The 19491-nt window shown below is 41.0% G+C and overlaps 1 protein-coding gene across 3 annotated transcripts in view; it reads left to right on the top strand.

Annotated features, from left to right (window-relative positions):
* LOC144599503 (uncharacterized) overlaps positions 1–17820 on the top strand; it is a 38628-nt gene extending 20808 nt beyond the window's left edge. For all 3 annotated transcript variants that reach the window (XM_078410477.1, XM_078410494.1, XM_078410484.1), the window contains exons 9-11: positions 7715–7813; positions 8974–9083; positions 16392–17820. In XM_078410477.1, the coding sequence (XP_078266603.1) occupies positions 7715–7813; positions 8974–9083; positions 16392–16437 (255 nt within the window). In that variant the 3' untranslated portion in view covers positions 16438–17820. The remainder of the gene's footprint in view (positions 1–7714; positions 7814–8973; positions 9084–16391) is intronic.
* The last annotated feature ends 1671 nt before the right edge of the window (positions 17821–19491 follow it).

Below are 19491 nucleotides of genomic sequence, written 5' to 3' on the forward strand. Positions count from 1 at the left end.
GTGACCTCCAGGAATATATTTGAATTCTCTGTATGTTGGTAACATTGGCAGGGTCACATTTATTGTCCGTCCTTAATTATCCTGCATAGACAGCATTTATATAATGGTGTTAAAAGCAGACAATTCCAGGACTGTCTCGCTGACAATGGGAATAGTCATGCTGGTCCAAGTCAGGCAGAAGAAGCTTATAAAACCAGTGGTAGCGATGTGTATGATGCAAATTGCCTTACCTTGCACTGTCACGGTTACATCCAGGTGAAGGAAAGGGAGCCCTGCATTTACATTATGCTTGGGTCATTCAAAAATGCTTTACGGACCAGAGGTACTTTCTGAATTATAGGTTACTCTTGTATTGTAGGAAATTTAACAGGGTGTAGGAAATTATGGCGGTGTGTAGCAATTGCCTCAAATATGTTTGCAATAATGAGTGGATAATTTGTTTTAGTGATGTTGGTTGAGGGACGAGTATTGTCCTCGGAATCTTCTCCTTGCTCTTTTCTGAATAGTGACTGGTGCCCTCTCACTTCTTTGTGAGTGGGGAGGCATGGCCAAGGTTTAACGACTCATCCAGAAGGTGACGCTTCTGGCAGTGCAGCAGCCATCCAATACTTCACTTTACTACCAACCAAGAACTTTGTGCTTGAATCTCAGATGTAGGACTTGCACTAGAATTTCTTATTCAGAACTGAAAATATTTCCAACTGCGCTTCATCTGACATTATAGACAATAGACAATAGACAATAGGTGCAGGAGTAGGCCATTCAGCCCTTCGAGCCATTCAATGCGATCATGGCTGATCACCCTCAATCAGTACCCCGTTCCTGCCTTCTCCCCATACCCCCTCACTCCGCTATCCTTAAGAGCTCTATCCAGCTCTCTCTTGAAAGCATCCAACGAACTGGCCTCCACTGCCTTCTGAGGCAGAGAATTCCACACCTTCACCACTCTCTGACTGAAAAAGTTCTTCCTCATCTCCGTTCTAAATGGCCTACCCCTTATTCTTAAACTGTGGCCCCTTGTTCTGGACTCCCCCAACATTGGGAACATATTTCCTGCCTCTAATGTGTCCAATCCCCTAATTATCTTATATGTTTCAATAAGATCCCCCCTCATCCTTCTAAATTCCAGTGTATACAAGCCTAATTGCTCCAGCCTTTCAACATACGACAGTCCCGCCATTCCGGGAATTAACCTAGTGAACCTACGCTGCACGCCCTCAATAGCAAGAATATCCTTCCTCAAATTTGGAGACCAAAACTGCACACAGTACTCCAGGTGCGGTCTCACCAGGGCCCGGTAGAACTGTAGAAGGACCTCTTTGCTCCTATACTCAGCTCCTCTTGTTATGAAGGCCAACATTCCATTGGCTTTCTTCACTGCCTGCTGTACCTGCATGCTTCCTTTCAGTGATGATGGTGATGATTTTGATTTTGTTTGCATTAAAATGTAAGGGCTTCAAACATGAGTACTTGAAGTTATATTCATGATAACACACCAACAGTTCCCAACAGTTTTCTCTGACATTTTCTCTATGAATTTCATGCTGACATTTTTGCTAGCTCATTGAAACCTTATCGGTTTCATTATCTTTGTCTCTCCCGCCCCTCCTCTATTTCAAATACTTCTCCTACTCTTGGATAAGGTCGGGAACATTTTCCCCAACACAGCTGAAACTGTTGATGTTGACTTCTTCTTTCATTGCCTTGGTATGGTTTGGAATGCTTTGCTTGTTGTTTTCTCCTTCCTTGACCCTTTAGATTGTTCCCATCTACGAGCTTAGGTTCTCTAAAATTACATTCCTTTCTTGGGCCTTTCTGATACTTTTCATTGATAAACATCATGCAAGATATAAGCAGTGAGGTAATGGACAAGGATGGTTGGTTGACATTTGTATGATATTTGAAAGAAAAATATAATGCAGAATGCTGAGTTTGTGTAGCCTTTTGTTATGTTCATGTAAACACTATGAGCTGGTCACAAGACATGGTTAAAAGGGCAAAATTAAGTTTCCTTCTTCATCCTCATCCTGTCCCATATGTCCGGTGATATACTTGGTGTTCATCTATCTAACGTTATGGCCTGAGGTCTGTTTCATAAGATGGTATACCAAGCAGCAGATCCACCATTAAGACCTGCTCTACTGGATACAGAGAATCTTGTCCAGAACAAGCGAAGCAATGGTATCACCAGTGGTCTGCTTTTCTGCACTGGGTATGACAGCATGGTATTTGTTACATGGGCAATACAGTCACGGCAGGCAAGTGTCATGAAGTTAGCACCAACATCCCCTTTTGTCAGGGTGACTTAAATGCAGATAGCACATGGCCAGACTGAAGACACTGACACAGTCTGCTGGGCTTTGGACCCATGTAGGGCAGTGTGTATAGTCACACACTGGCTAAACACTGAGGGAATAGAAATTCTTTCTGCAGGCAGTCCATCTTTTATTTGAAGTGCAGTGTGGCAAGAGTGTAGTCAAGGGCACCAGGCAATCACAGAGAAACCTATATTCTGTTGAAAATGCTTGCTTGCTTCTGCTGCTACTCTCGGGCAAGACTGAAATGCATTCAGCTTTTGCAAAACTATACTGAGAGAGTGATTTTGTAATAACATCAGAGAGAAATTAAATAACAGAAATGGAGTGTGCTTCTCTGCACTTCTGTGCTCCCCAAAGGACAATCCAGGTAAATGCTTGGACTGAATCCAACATATGTTCAAAAGTACAAACACCCAATTGTGCTCAGATCAAAGAACGGAAGTAATGGAAATATTTGGAGAAAGGAAGTGAAATGTTTCCACTGGAGAAATGCAGCAGATGCTCATCATTCTGATACCAAAGGGACTATTTCATCATCAGCAACTGTAATTTCTATTTCCTGCTCAAACATTGTTAAATGTCTCCTAAATCCTGTAAAGGATTGTCAAAAAAAATGTGCAGGTAAAGTGGTAAAATGGACAGAAGTAGATAAAGAGGTAAAAGTCCAGTCTAAGGGAAGAGCCTTAATAATACGTGAAAGAGAGGGGATGTTGGAGGTAAGAGAGCTTGAATTTCAGGAAAGGGCCGAAATAATGGCCACCAATGTTAGATGAGTGGAGACTATTTTGGTGAATAGTTACATTGGGAAAAACTCTCAAGAATGTTCTTAAAACTTTATACCTCCAAGACAAAAATTTGCAGACCAAAACCATTAACAGTGGTGCAAACTATATATTTTGCACATCTTGGGTGTTTGTTTTGTAGAGATTCTGGAATTTCAAGATTCTTACAAAATCTTGGTTAATTACTCTGAGATCAATCTCAGAGATTGCTTGCTTTCTGCAATTGGCAGACCTTACATCTACGTCATCTAGAGAGAGATTGAGACTGGAAGTTCAGCTATGTTCATGATTCCACCTATGTTGCACATTGATGTCCTCCCTGGTTCTCTGTTGTGGTGGTTCCACACGCCCACACCCCCAAGAAGAGGCATTGAAAATCTGAGTCATTTTGTCTTGCATTTTTAGAGTTTTTAAAATTTCCTTTTTTTCTCACTCTGCCTATTTCAATTCATCTCTTCCTGCTTGCATCTCCGGACAAATCTTCTAATAGGTAACAAACGTGCACTGCTCAATGGTTCAATGGTACTATATTGTCACATGCATGAAAATGCAGTGAAATTCTTTGTTTTGCATACAAACTAGTAAAATCATACAATACATAAGAACAATCATACGTAAGTACATGTGCAACGATTGTAGTGTAAGAAACGATTTTTCTGTAGACAGTACATAAAGAGCCACCACGTTCCAAGCTCCATTTTGTACCTCTCAAGTTTCAAGTTATTATAAATACAGTTTTATCTTGGCCTTTAAGGCCCGTTATTTTAGTGGTAGCACTGGGTCGGTGTTGCAGAGGTTGGCCTGGCCTGGCGATCTTGTTCATGTCTTCCATCGCTGCTCCGATGCTCCGTGTTGCAACAGGCCAGGTCTGATCTGCGTGATCATCTGACCTCTGTGGGGCCTCCAGTGGCGCCTGATCCACATAATCCCCTGGCTGCTGTAGGGCATCCACAGAACATGCCGACCTTTGCCTCCCGCAGCCATTGCTCCATGCCAGTGCACCGGGGAGCTCCCTAAGCTGACTTCAGAACACCTAGAGCGCTTCCAAGGGTACCGGAGGTGAGACCATTGATCTACTGTTGCTCAGCTGATCCAGCTTATGATATTCTCACCTCTAGAACCAGCATAATGATGGACATTCTCTTTTGTTCTCTCCTGTCTGCCCTCTTCTCCATAGCTTCAAACCTGATTCTTAACTTTGTAGAAACAAGGAACTGCAGATGTTTGCTAATAAAAAAGGACACAGATGCAGGAGTAAGTAAGCAAGTCTAGCAGCATCTCTGGAGAACATTGACTGAAGAAGGGCCCCGACCTGAAACAACATCCATCCATGTTCTCCAGAGATGTTGCCTGACCTGCTGAGTTACTGCAGCACTTTGTGTCTTTGATTCTTAACTCTACTCAGGTTAGGATGAAAAGTTGCCATTCTGAAACATTCACTCTGTTTTTTTCTCCACTGATGGCTCTCTAACCTGTGAATATTTCCACCATTCTCTGTTACTAGCTCTACACAGACTGTTTATTTTCAAGGACCTTCCCAGGCTAGTTCTGCATGCCTGTATGGACAATTGTTACAGCACAATTGATCACATGACCCAGTGCTTAACAAGAGAGCACTCTTATAGCGAGTTGGAGACACAAGAGACTGCAGATGCTGCAACCTGGAGAAAAGAACTGACTGAAGGAGGAATTCAGCAGATCAAGCAGCATCTATGGAGGCAAAGGGATGTTTGCGTTTCGGGTCAGGCCCTTGCATGAAGACAGAACCAATCACTCTTTTACAGCTGAAGCTAATGATAATGCAGAAGCTACATTCTGTATTCATCCCTATGTTGCCTGTTTTCCCAAATCAGCAGTAGAATTGAAAGGCTATGGTTTTACAAATCTCCCTTTATTCTGTCCATAGCTCCTCTACTGGGATAGGGAAGAATATATTTTAAAATTCCAAGTCTTCAAAAGATTTGGGTTTGAGCAATGCGTGTGGGGTACATTAATTCCTCAGTCCCAGTCACTTTGGTATCCTTTTTGGTTAGCCCAGATGGTGTGAACTAGATTGTATATGGTTAAAATCACATGGGTGTGTCAAGTTAACCATAGAATAGCACCAGTGAACCAGCTGGATTTTGAGAAAGAAGGCTGCAGAATTTGTATTGTGAGATTGTTGTGTGCGGAGTTAGACGCCTCGATGCAAGTTGGGCCTGTTTCCACACTGTACACTCTATGACTAATGCCATCACATTTGTTTGCGGTGTTGGACTCCTCGATGCAAGTTGGGCCTGTTTCCACACTGTATCATTCTATGACTCTAATGCCATCACATTTTTTTTGTGGTAAAGTAATGAGAAGAAAATATAATTATTTGGCCATGTGGACGAGTTTTTTGTTTTGGTACTTGAAAGGTTAAGTATGCTATTCCACTGTGAGATGACATCCTTTATAAATCAGTTTAAGTGAGAGTGGAAGTTCACCATTTAGAACTTTTGCAAATAAAATCCAGAAAATAAATTGACCACTTCATGATTTAATAAACAGTACAGCATGTTCCTTGTTTCATTACAATCCAAGTTGCTTTTCGCCCACATGTTGTATCATTATGATCTTAGACCTCACAGCCTCGAGTGAATACATTTAAATGGATCTGGTGCCGCAGGGAACAGGGAACGTAAAGATACCATTCAATGATCATTCGCCTCAACGCAGCAGGCTGCTCAATTGTTATTATCCAGCTCTTAACTTCAGATTTCAGGTTTAGCTTTATGTATCTTGCAACATTATGCTCTTCATTGGAGACATTAAATGAATAAATGTAGTTAAAAAAAAATATAAATGATATTGCTTAAAAGCCAAAAGATTTTTATATTTCATTCATTCCTAGAAATTCAGTGTTCCGGAAGCTTGAGCATGCACAAACTGAGATAGTAACTCATTAATAGAGAGTCATAGAGTGATACAGTGGAAACAGGCCCTTTGGCCCAACTTTCCCACACTGGCCAACAATGTCCCAGCTACACTAGTCCCACCTGCCTGGGCTTGGTCCATATCTCTCCAAACCTGTCCTATCCATGTACCTGTCTAACTGTTTCTTAAAAGTTGGGATAGTCCCAGCCTCAACTACCTCCTCTCGCAGCTTGTTCCATACACCCACCACCCTTTATGTGAAAAGGTAACCCCTCAGTTTCCTAGTAAATCTTTTCCCCTTCACCTTGAACCTATGTCCTCTAGTCCTTGATTCCCCGACTCTGGGCTAGAGACTCTGAGCATCTTAATGCGACTGGATTTTTTGACACCTTGTGTTGGGCCTATTTGTACTTTGCTGCCAGACTACTTTTCATATCATCTCGCTGAGGGATTATCTGCAAGACTCACCACCAGATTGGTGAACCCATGAAGCTCTGGAAATGCAGACTGAAATGGCAGGAATGTCCCCCTCTGCTATTTACTCTTTTTTTCCAGTATTGTTTTCCTGTCTTTTTGAGTTTAAAGATTGTTGGGAGGCCTTTGGAATTTGTTCTCATTTTCCTAGAAATCGGTCTTGAAGAAATGAACATGTTTTAGTTTTGGCCATTTATCCTATTTGAGTGCTGAGAATTAAATTGCATTTGATATATGCTGTTGCAGGTTTTAATAATAACCTGATGATAATTATCCGGCAAAATATGGGCAATGCCTTTTACTTTATGTTGTGTAAAGTGTTTAACATAGAAAGCAAACTAAACAAAACGTTACCCTCATATGTATTACATCATTTTCCAAATGCAAACAAGTTTGCGCAAACCTGAAATTTGGAAGTACTTCTCCACACAAGTTTCTGCCCATTTTATGTTGGAAATGAAGAGAGTAATGTTCATTTTCACCATTGCAGTTGTAGTTTACTCGAGTGGTTTGCCTGCTCAATATAAAATATGTCTGGACATTACCTTCGTTGAAATCAAAAGCAGAGAATGCTCTTGGAAGACAATGGTTGAGAAACTGAGTCAAAGTAGAGAATGAATTAACCTCATGTTTTAGAACACCCGTGGAATTCTCAACACCTGAATAGAATGATCAGATAAAACAAATGATTCTCACATCCTATCTCGAATCCCTCCCTCTTTCTCTGAAATCTGATGAGCAGTTTCACTTTCTCCACCTCAGATTTGCCCCCCAACACTTCCCGGACCTCCTGTCTAACAAGGAATCATTGTCTACAGTGGCCAACACCACTCCCTCGCCTACTTTCTGGAAGTAAACAATTGATTGTATCTGCTCCAGTCAGTGTATGAGCCTGTATTTCCCTCTTGAGTCTGTTTTCATCGAAAATAGAAAGGAGGATTATTTATTAATTTGTGGACCCATTTTCCATTGCACCAGAGGAGCCATGAATTCAAGGGAAGCTGTCTTCCGGTAACCAATTTACAAGCTATTTGTGATACAACAATAATGGTTAGAAACGTACACGTCTGTACCAGTGAAATATAAAAGTTATTTTCACATCTGTCCCAGTGTAGGTCGCACAGTTGTGATGGTGATGACTCTGAAAATGCTACTTTAGTGTATTTTACCCAAGGGTAATGGTAATCCAATGTTACAGTGGTTTTTTTGGGTGCTGATTTTTTTTTAATACATGTATCTCAGGTTACATATGAGTTGTCCAATGAAGCTGCTGAAGAAATCTACAGTGTGAACCAGATGAGTCGCTCATTAGCATTTGATGTTATCTTTAATGCAGTTCAGGTTAGTAAGAGATAAGTACATGATTATTTACAATGTATAATTTCATCCAATTCCACTTCACATCTCTAGTTTTCTCTCTGTTTTATAGAGCGAACCATATACCCGTGGCCACCCATAGGTAGTTCGGTAGTGTGACTACCCTTGTTTATAAGCTTAGCAAGTAAATAAGATAACTAGGCCAAGTGGACCCCATTGGGCCGAAACCCAACTGCGCATGCGTGGTTTTTAAACTTTAAAATGTGATTAATTTTTAAAATATAACATCGATTTCAATTAAACATCTTCCATAGGACCACAGGAAGACGCTGAGTAAGGTGGGCCTACAATTGTTGCACTATTGTGTACCGTTTTGGCTGTAGTTCAGCCAAACAAGCGAACAAACAAGAGTTTTAGTAAATAGATAAGAAAGTAGGCTATTCATCTGTAAGGGAATCACAGCATATTTTGGTGTCCAGAACTAAGTAATGATCAAGCGATAGGACCTTGGATTATTTCTAGTCTGCATAGGCAAGGAATACTGAGGCTAATTGTAATTTCCCAGATTTATTTCTCTGTTACTGATTGGGTGAAGGATTCTTACAGTGAACTTCTGGCAGGATCACCTACCAATATATATTTTCCCAAATAGATTCTCTAGATCACTGACCGCAAATATTGCTTTTCATTCTTTCATTATTTTTTTATCATGATTCTGCTTTCCTTTTGTTTGATTCACACTCTATTCTCATTTGACAGAATTGTTTTCTGTCGCCTTCTGCTTCTTCAATGAATGCTTTTCCCACCTGGGAAATCATTCTGCTTGATAAATCCTATCTGCCCCTCTCTAGTAGGTTTAATGAAACCAAAAGTATAAAGTCTGTAATGCAAGTTCCAAATTTGTAACCATGGCAGATTTTGGCTGCAATTATGGAGAAATTATAAAACTGGCTTTTTTGCTTCTTTCATCATTGAAGAATAGATACTATTGAGAATTGAGGATTTATCTTCAGTTCTTTAAGTTTCTCTAAATCTGTTCCATTGTCATTTTCATTTGGACAAAATCAACCTTTAGTTTTAAGGGAAACGATCATATTTTAAAATTCTAATGAATGAACAAAACTGAAAATAATAAGTTATTACTCAGCTCTTAACTTCTTGACATGTCTCTTGTTTATTTTCAGGGGAAACAAAACCAGGATCAAAAGCCAAATGAGCATCTGAAGCATACTTGCTCATCTGATCACCTGGTAACTTTGCTACTGGAACAACAAAAAGATCGAGAGCTACATAGGTAAAGTGTTTTTTGTAGTTTAAGTAGGGTTCATTTTCTACTTTGGTAGTACACAATAGACAATAGGCCTATAGATGCAGGAGGAGGCCATTCGGCCCTTCGAGCCAGCACTGCCATTCAATGTGATCATGGCTGATCATTCTCAATCAGTACCCCGTTCCTGCCTTCTCCCCATACCCCCTGACTCCGCTATCCTTAAGCTCTCTCTTGAATGCATTCAGAGAATTGGCCTCCACCGCCTTCTGAGGTAGAGAATTCCACAGATTCACAACTCCCTGACTGAAAAAGATTTTCCTCATCTCAGTTCTAAATGGCCTACCCCTTATTCTTAAACTGTGGCCCCTTGTTCTGGACTCCCCCAACATTGGGAACATGTTTCCTGCCTCTAACGTGTCCAACCCCTTAATAATCTTATACGTTTCGATAAGATCCCTGTCTATCACTATCTGGGGCGGATTAATGAATCAAATGCTCCAGTAGAATGATTCATTTAGTACACTTGGAGACACTGCGTTGATAGTTTAATTTACATACAGAAAATTGGGTTTCTTTTGTTTGATATTAATGCAGTACAAAATTGAGAGATGTACTTTTATTTCTAGGCTAAAAATTAAAAGATTTGAATCTATTTGTGCTTATAAAAGGTGTTCAAACAAATAATTGTGCAATTTACTAATGTTGTCTTTAAATAAGCTAATATCAAGATGATGTCTGTGAATATTCTGGTGGCTGATTCTGATTCATCAACATAATTACAGACTTTTTGTCACACTTCCAGCAATGTTTCGATGATAAAAGGGAGTGAATTGGGAGAAGTTCACTGTCAAAGATCACAAAGAATCTTGTGAACAGAAACATTTTAATCCCTAAAATTATTGATGTAGCAGTGAGTAATTATCAAATATTAAAGTCGACAGCACGATAGTCCTCGAGATTCAGAAATAACAAATATAGATCATTGTAGCTGGGTCAGCTGATTGTCACATGACAACCCTCAAATGCCAAACTGTCCCATTAAAATGAAAGTTTATGGCACCATTCATCAGGGGTATGCATGTTATACAAAAAAAGCCTTAAATCTTCAATGCAATCAGAAAACATTTGGCATGGAGTACTAATGCATATCAGCATATAAGAACATGCCATTCAGCTGTCAGCTAAAAAAACAAGTGGAAATCCCTATCAACCTCTGCCTTATGAATATGAAATACTCTTTAGGAAATTTAAACTGCAATGACAAAGATTGGAGGATGGGGGACTACACCCTTAGCTTATGAGAGGCACATTCAATGGGTTGACAACAGTGGAGAGGCAGCTGTTCCTGAGACTGTTTTTACGTGCTTTTAAGCTTTTGCATCTTCTGCCCGATGGGAGAGGGCAGATGAGAGAATGACTGGGGTGTAAATAGTCCTTGATTATGTTGGCTGCGTTCCCAGGAATGCGTGAAAGTATAGACGGAGTCAATGCGACAGAGGCTCCACTGGTCAATCAAAGCAAACGCTCCTCCCTAAAGCAGAAAGGTGCATAATCCTCAACCTTCAACCTACTGGCAGATTTCAAGTGTCCAGGAGGCCAAAACCCAGTGGTGAAATGTGTGATAGTATCATTTCTAAATGTGTGAATAATAATTGCAGCGGACCCCCCCCCTCACTTCTCACACAGGTCACCACCTCAACAACCTTCCACTTCTTTGTACAGAGAAATAGGAATTTCCAGCCAGCGAACATAAATTTTGTTGCATTCATTCAACCAGAGATGGGCAAGTCATTATATAAGGGATTGAAGCAACTTTAGTCTGTTCCTAAAGGATTGAAGCAACTTTGATCTGTTCCATGAATCAAGTCAAGATATTGAAATGTGGACAGATATTGTGACTGGGAATTAAATAAAACTTTCACCTTCAGTCTTTTACCCACTCTCAACTGGCAACCCATTGTTGCAAATGTCCCCAAAGCTAATGAACTAAAGTCATGGTGTGACAATGTCTTCTTACCACCAATCTGCAGCTAACAAGAATTCTCAAAGACAACCCCAATATATCCACTGACAGGAAATCAGGAAACATCTTCTCCACTGTTCAGTGAGTGAAAATCAACCCCACACCATACCCTGTTCTTTTAGCAATGGACAAAATATGAGACCGCAACAACCATCACCTGCATGCACCAGTAAATAGGCGACAGCTCTCTCAGCATTGTGCTAAATCAAAGATTCATCGGAGAGAATAATTGATAACCATGGGCTCTCCATTCAGGAGATCCACATTATCCTTCCATCACACCAATTAATTTCCCAAAACATAGAAATCTGCCTACTTATGCCCAACTGTAGAAATTCATCCAATTCTTTAGTTTGAGCTCCGTTTCTCATCCCACATTGAATAAAAATATCCATTAAAATTGAATTGAAATTAGAGAGTCATAGAAAACTTTTGACACATTATAGGCAACACTGAGGTGCAAATGGTAGAGCTGGTGCCTCACAGTGTCAGAGACCCTGGTTTGATCCTGACAACGGGTGTTGCCTGTGCAGAGATTGCACGTTGCCCTGTGACCAAGTGGGTTTGTTTTGAGTGTTCCGGTTTCCTCCCCCATCCCAACATTGTGCAGGTTTGTTGGTTATTTGACCTCTGTATATTGCCCCAGTGTGTAGAGTGGTTGAATATCTGGGATAACATAGAACTAGTGTGAATAAGTGATTGATGTTCACTTGGTGGGCCAAAGGGCCTGTTTACATGCTGTATCTTTAATCTAAACTAAAGGGGCATTTGGTCCATCGTGCCTGTTCCCAACCGAATCTCACCTTCTGGTCCTCGATTCTATCGCACAACAAAAGTGGATTTATTCTCACAGAGGTGCAGCTAATAAAGCCACTGCTTCACTGTCTGAGACCTAGGGTCCATCCTGGCCTTGGGTGCTGCCTGTGTGGAGTTTGCACATACTCCATGTGGCCATCTGGTTTCTCCTGGGTGCTCCGTTTTTCTCCCATATCTCAAAACCTTGAGGGTTAGTGGTTTAATTGGTCACGTAGTGTGCAAGTGAGTGGTAGAATCTCAGGGAAATTGATGAGAATGTGGGGAATTAAAAAATGAGATTAATGTAGGGTTACGATGAGTGGGAGATTTATTGTTGCCCTGGACTCAATGAGCCAAAGTGCTTGTTTCTGTGCTGTATCTCTCTATGGGCTCTATGATTCTATGACAATACATATCCAGGCATTTTTTAAATGTGAGGATTTCTACTTTTGGCCCCTTTTAGGGCAGGGACTCCCAGAGCCTTAACTTATGCTGCAGAGAAACTGTCTCCTCACTTTCCCTCAAAACTTTATACCAGCTACTTTATATTCACATCCCCTGGTATTTGACCCCTCTGCCAGAGTAAGTAGGACCTTCCTATATCTAAAACGTTTATGATTTTGTTATACCTCATCTAAGTTCCCCAGTGCCAACAATGTTCCAAAGAAAAGAATCCTAGCCCACAAATCTTTCCACATAGTTACAATTTTCCAGCCCTGGAACATCCTTGTAAGCTCCTCAGCTAACCTCTGCAGTGCAATCTAATCTTTCCTGTAAAGTGTTGACCAAACTATGAACAATTCTCAGGCTGTGGCCTAAGTAGCAATGTATAATGTTCTAACCTAATCTCCCAAATCTATCATTCTGTCCCTCAGGTAATAGAGGAAACCCTTACAAATGCTTTATTACCCACTTTACCTGCCTCGCCTGATACCTAAGGATATAGGGCTAGCAGTCAATGGTCCTTCTGTTCCTCCATGCTTCTCAATGTTTGCATTTATATCCTTGCTTTTTTCCTACCTCCTCAAATCCACTCTGTATTAAATCTGTATTAAATTCTATTTACCACTTTTTCTGCTCAACTGACTAGACTGTTGATATCCTCCTGAAGTGAAAAGATCCCCTTCACTCAGTAATACTCCAGCCAATTTTTGTTTCATTTGCCAACTGTGTTTATTAGTTTAGTTTAGTTCAGTTTAGAGATACAGTGTGGAAACAGGCCATTTGGCCCACCAAGTCCACACCAACAAGCGATCCCTGTATACTAGTATTGTCCTACACACCAGGGACAATTTACAATTTTTACTGAAGCCAACTAATCTACATACCTGTACTTCTTTGGAGTGTGGGTGGAAACCGGAGCACCGGGGAAAACCCATGCGGTCACAGGGAGAACGTACAAACTCTGTACAGACAGCACCCATTGTCAGGATTGAACCTGGGTCGCCTGCACTGTAAGGCAGCAACTCTACTGCTGCGCCACCATGCTGCCCATCATTATCCTGTTTATCATCCACACTATAAGCTGAAACAGGATGGTAAACAGTTTGCAGATAATACAAAATTAACTGGAGTGTAACTAAGTGAACAAAATCTTTCCACTTCAGGACGATACCACCGGTTTATCACACATTTGGCAAGGTGAACCAGTGCCAATTCCACTCCCAGTGGAATTTGTCAGAACCCAATGCTAGATAGGCCTTTACCATTCATTCTCCACAACTCTATTTCTTCCACATCAGCCTACTTCTTTTTCCTTTCCACTGTTCTCTTTACCCTATCTATTCTGGTTCTCTCAATGCTTCTTTTGCTCTATATTGAAACATTTACATGAGGTCAACATGGTACCTCAGGATGCTATTGTGATACAGTTACATGTTCTTAAACAATCCTATTGTTTGCCCAAGATGCAGTCGTTTCATTTGTATTCTGACTCATCTTTGGTTGGTTCCATGAATGAGTTTAATGGTTTGCCCTGTCTCCATACCTAACGAATGAGTTGTTTTCCCATCTCGTATTCCACTGATACCTGGCCTAGTCTGTCTTTCAATACAGAATGCTCTGTCTGTGCTTCACATGTTCCCATTCTTACCCCCATCTCCATTACCTAATTGTGTTCCCCACCATCTGTAATCCTTTTCCATATCCCTCTCGGGACACATTTTCTATCTATCCTGCTCCCCATTTCCTTTTTCCTCTTTTCCATCCTTATCCTCTCCCGTCTCCTTTTCTGCTGGCCACATTTCCAATTCTCCTCTTTCCATTAACTGCTCACATGCCTCAACTACCCTATCTTTTCCTTCTGCCTCTTCCTCAACTTATTTTCCCTCTATGACCCTCTCCTCATCCCTCTTTGCCTTTCTTTCTCATTTCTATTTGATATGCCTTCTCACCTTGTTCTTTCTGATCACTCTCTCATTTTCCCTTCCCTTCATCAAGACAGCTTTCCCATCTTTCTCCCATCTCCTGTCATCCTCCCCCCCCCCTCATCCACCTGATCTACATATTCTCTTACCCTGCATTCCTGCTTTATTTGGATACTGTACTATATAGTGATATAGTTTTGACTATATGATAAATGCAATTGAAGATTGTTAAAATGAAGTGAAAAAATATGAAAGTCTTGGGAACTCATCATCTTCCAATAATAGACACAAAATGCTGGAGTAACTCAGCAGGTCAGGCAGCATCTCTGAAGAAATGGAGAGATGGATGACGTTTCAGATTGGAACCCATCTGAGGAAGGCTTCTGACCTGAAACGTCAACTATTATGTTTCCGACCCTAAACGTCACCTATTCCTTTTATCGAGAGATACTGCCTGACCCATTGAGTTATTCCAACATTCTGTGTTTATCTTCGGTATTAACCAGCATTTGCTGTTCTTTCCCTCACAGTCTCCCAATAGGAATAGGAGTACTTTATTGTCACATGTGACTAGGCACAGTGAGATTCTTTGCTTCCATACTCAATGTGTACAAATACGAATAGCATATACTAACATATTTGAAATACCTGGGTAATTAGCCTGAAATTTTATTGCCAATCAACTACTGTTTTTTTAAATTGCAGTTCTCAGGAAGGATTAAGTGGTGCCTCAGGCTGTATCTGTTGCTGTTACACCTAATATACAAAAGAAGAATTGTGTCTCAAATCAATTGCACATTTTGTTCCTGTTCTAATTGAGTTACTCAAAGGGCTCTTTGAATCCAAAAGAAAAGATTGGCATGAAGTTGAAGACTGTCAAGAGTGCAGTGACTTTCCCATGTCACTGTGTGCGTCAGCTTTGGGTGAGTTTGACATTCTTACAATGTCAGTCACTCCCCGAAGCTATTAGATTTGACCAGTAACATTTCCTTGTTCTGCTAAATACCTTAAATAGCAACAATAACCTGCACTGTACTCATATAAATTCTCATATCACATGGATTGTAAAATCATATCAAAAAAGTATTAAGAGAGATTCTAAAAAGTGTGTTTTAAGGAGAGGAGAAAGAGAGATGAAAAAAACCCCCAAAAAGGTATAGGGAATGAAGTGAAATAACCTTCACTAAATCGACAACTCTAGCAAATCTAGGGTGCAAGTCAAAGAGTTGCTGCCTCACAGTTCCAGCAACCTATGTTTAACCAGGATCTGCATTTCCTTACATCCACATTTTACTGCTGTACTGTGAAATATCCTCAAGGTATGCCTGCTTTGAAGAAGTGAGTCTGAAGAAGGGTCTTGACCCAAAACGTTACCTATCCATGCCCTCCAGAGATGCTGCCTGACCCGCTGAGTTATGTCCATATCTCTGTCCATACCCGCTGAATTCATGTCCATATCTCTGAACTTCATCACTCTTTTTTTCCATTCTGTTTTATAGTGTTAGCACAATCCGCAGGCATTGCCACTTTCACTTTCATTTCACTGCACATCTTGTATATGTATGTGACAAATAAAGTTGACTTGACAGGATCTAAACCTTGGATCTCCATCTCCTCTGGCACCGTTGGGGTTCATGCCTGGAGGACCCCTACAGTTCAACAAGGTGGCTCTTGTGGAGAATAAGGAATGGGGAATCAATGTGGTTGTTGCTCGAAATGACCTAATACCCCAAGTACGTCTGAAAGGGAACAAAACATGTGCTCTCTTGAAGGGTTCACATTGTCAGAGATCATTCGAACTATCTGTGTTCATGCTTTTTTTCCATTTAAAATGCTGCAATACAAGTATAACAGGCCTCTGTACTTGAGGTGGCGCTGCATTTCCAGGGACCTTGGTAATTCTTTAAAGATTAAACATTGAGTCAGATTCTGGATTAGGAGTGGAGTGTTTGAAAACTTTATTCCATTCATCCTTCAAAAGTTAATTAGTTCAAACACCCCCTGTGCTGCAGCTTAGCTCCCCAGGCATTCAGGAATTTTAGGCACATGTTAAAACTATTGTATTCCCTTAAATAAAAATACTTCAATTTGTTCTGTAATGATTGACTTTTTCTTTAACTTGTTTATTCATTATTTTCTATTCTGCAGGAAAGGTTTATGGGGGTCAAACTCTAGACATCCAACACCAACATAAGGAAACAAGAAGGAAAGAATGCCGAGTTGATGACTGAATGTGATCCTGTACATGGTGATGATTAACTTGATGTACTAAGAAACCTGTCAACACAATGGAATGAAATGAAAAAAATTGCAACTACATGTGACAAGAATGCATTAGGAAATTAAGTGTTTGGTGAGCCAGAAAAGCAGAAAATATCCATTGTCTGCAGCAAAGACGCACAAATATGCAAACAAAGCTAGTCTGTATGAAGGGTCGCGTCCTGAAATGTCACCTATCTATGTTCTCCAGAGGTGCTGCCTAACCCATGAGTTACTCCTGCACTTTGGGTCCTTTGGTGTAAACCAGCATCTGCAGTTCCTTGTTTCTATGTACAAATGCTGGATTTCCTTGGAGTCAGTGGCTAGCTTTATGTGGGAAGAAACAAAGGAAAAAAATAGTTATTACATCAGGTACCTATCCTCTTTCTCTCCTCTGCTTTGGGATTGCTGGGCAGGTCCTTGAAGCTTGGAGAAAAAAGACAGCCGCTGTCTTGGTTAAGTGGAGATTGCCTCCTGGGGAGCTTGTACTGAAAGAAAGCAAAATCCAAGCAGTATGGCATAGAAACTCACCAAGTTATTTCCGAGGGACTCTATTTGATATTTGAGGCCATCAATCTGGTGTCAACCATTTTAACCTATAGTCTGTACTAGCAGAACCTTCATTGTTCCAATGATGCCCAAATTGCACTCAAGGAACAACACCTCATCCTCTGTCTATGCACATTGTGTAGCCCACAGGATCGTATAAAGAATTCAGCAATTTCAGGTTAGCAGCCTTTCCTACAGGTATTAGACTGAAGAGCTCCAATGCAGTTATTGACCGGTAGCACTAACTCAGTTTTTCTCTCCCTCTCTATTAATGCTGCCTGATTTACTGGGTATCTCCAGCATTCTCCCAGATTTTCAACAAAACTGCTGTGTTCCACCTTGCATAGTTCCACCATATTCTTGTTTCAATGAGGCAGCACTGAATGCAGTCATGTTCCCTCGTCAACCTTGCTTCCCACCTAAGACTGACACTCCTCACGTTTTCTCCAACAGTTTAGTTTAGAGATACAACATGAAAACAGGCCCTTCGGCCCATCGAGTCCACACCGACCATCACTAGTTCTATTCAACACACTAGGGACATTTGTTACAGAAGCCAATTAACCTCCAAACCTGCACATCTTTGGAATGTGGGAGGAAACAAGAGTACCTGGAGAAAAATCCACATGGTCACAGGGAGAATGTACAAACTCCGTACAAACAGGATCGAGCCCAAGTCTCTGGCAGTCTAAGGCAGAAACTCAACTGCTGCACCACTATGCCGCCCCTACCCCATCCCTACCAATTCCCTGTGGCTTAAATCGAAGGTAGACACAAAATGCTGGAGTAACACAGCGAGACAAGCAGCATTTCAGGAGAGAAGGAATGGGTGACGTTTCGGGTCGAGACCCTTCTTCAGCCTGAAGAAGGGTCTCGACCCGAAACATCACCCATTCCTTCTCTCCCGAGATGTTGCCTGACCCACTAAGTTCCTCCAGCATTTTGTGTCCACCTTCGATTTAGACCAGCATCTGCAGTTTTTTTCCTACACATAGCCTGCAGCTTAAACATGCTTGCTTTCTCACTTTTCTGGTTCAGTGACCTGAAATACTGACTCTTTTCCCCGTTCCACAGATGTTGACTGAACTGCTGAGTGCATCTGGCATTTTTGATTTTATTTAGATAGCCTTGCACTTGGATTTTACATAAGCACAAAAAGTCTAGCATATATCGTAGTAAAGAAAGTCAGATAATGTAATACTGCAGTTTTATTGCCTTCATTTCGATTTCATGGTTAACTGCTTGCTGAATTGTTCATGTTTTTGTGTATTCCCTTAATGTATAATATAACAATAATCCTTCCTGATGACATGTATTTCTTTTGTAATAGATTTATGCTCCTGAAAAATAAAATTGAAAAATCTATGCCACCAGAGTAAAGTTGTTTATTGCAGCACAAAATAGATTGCAATTTACACTGAACACTTCAGCCATACATTTGCGCTCTGTCCGCCAAGGCCTGCTGGATCTCCTGATTGCTAACCATCCTCTTTCCATTCCTTTTCCTATTCCTTTCCATCTTTGACCTCCTCCACTGCCAGAGTGAGACCACATGCAAACTTGAGGAACAGCACCTCATATTTTGCTTGGGTAGATGCAACCCAACGGCATGAACATTGAATTTTCCAATTTCAAGTAAAGAGCCTGTCCCACTTAGGCGATTTTAAGGTGACTGCCAGTGACTAGGCTGTTGCCCACAGTTCGCTGGGGTGTCACGGGCATGATCATGAGGCGTCTTCCAAAAATCATAGTGGATCTCGGCGTGTCGCTGAGAAATCATCCGGTTTGAAATTTCTCAGCGACAGCTGGCTTGTTGGCAGGTATCGTTGCTTATTGCATGCAGGTATCGTTGCTGTCGCCAGGTTTGCAAGGTTGTCGCCTGTACTTTATCATGACATCTCATTCAAAGAGTTTTTGAATAAAGTTGATTTTGGTGTTATAAAAAAAATAAGTGTCGGAATTTATCGAATTTCTAAATACTTTATCATGACATCTCATTCAAAGATTCTAGTCGCATTCATTTTGACCGTTAAAATCAAACGCAGACACACGTGCTGCACGATGAGAACACTTTTCATTCATTTATTTAGATCTATGAGGCAAGCACATCCACAGGCATTTGTTACGTTTAAAGGTCAAAGCTCACACATAGACAGATATTACTAACACAAAGATAAACTGAGTTTTATTGCTATGCTGTTTGTAGGGGGTATGCACACCTGACCATAAGGACAGCAAGGTCCGGCCAGACCATTTCACACGTTAAGGGCGCCTCCGAGCATGTCACCTGTGGTCTACACCCGTCCACTGAAAAGCAGCTGCACAGCCAGGTGTGGGTTGTGGGCGGAGTCCGCGATGCATGCAGTTTTCCATCTTTCACAGTAATATAGTGTTTTTGAATAAAATTGATTTTGGTGATTAAAAAAAAAATAGGCATCGG

The sequence above is a fragment of the Rhinoraja longicauda genome, chromosome 1 (assembly GCF_053455715.1).
Source record: "Rhinoraja longicauda isolate Sanriku21f chromosome 1, sRhiLon1.1, whole genome shotgun sequence".
NCBI lineage: Eukaryota > Metazoa > Chordata > Chondrichthyes > Rajiformes > Arhynchobatidae > Rhinoraja > Rhinoraja longicauda.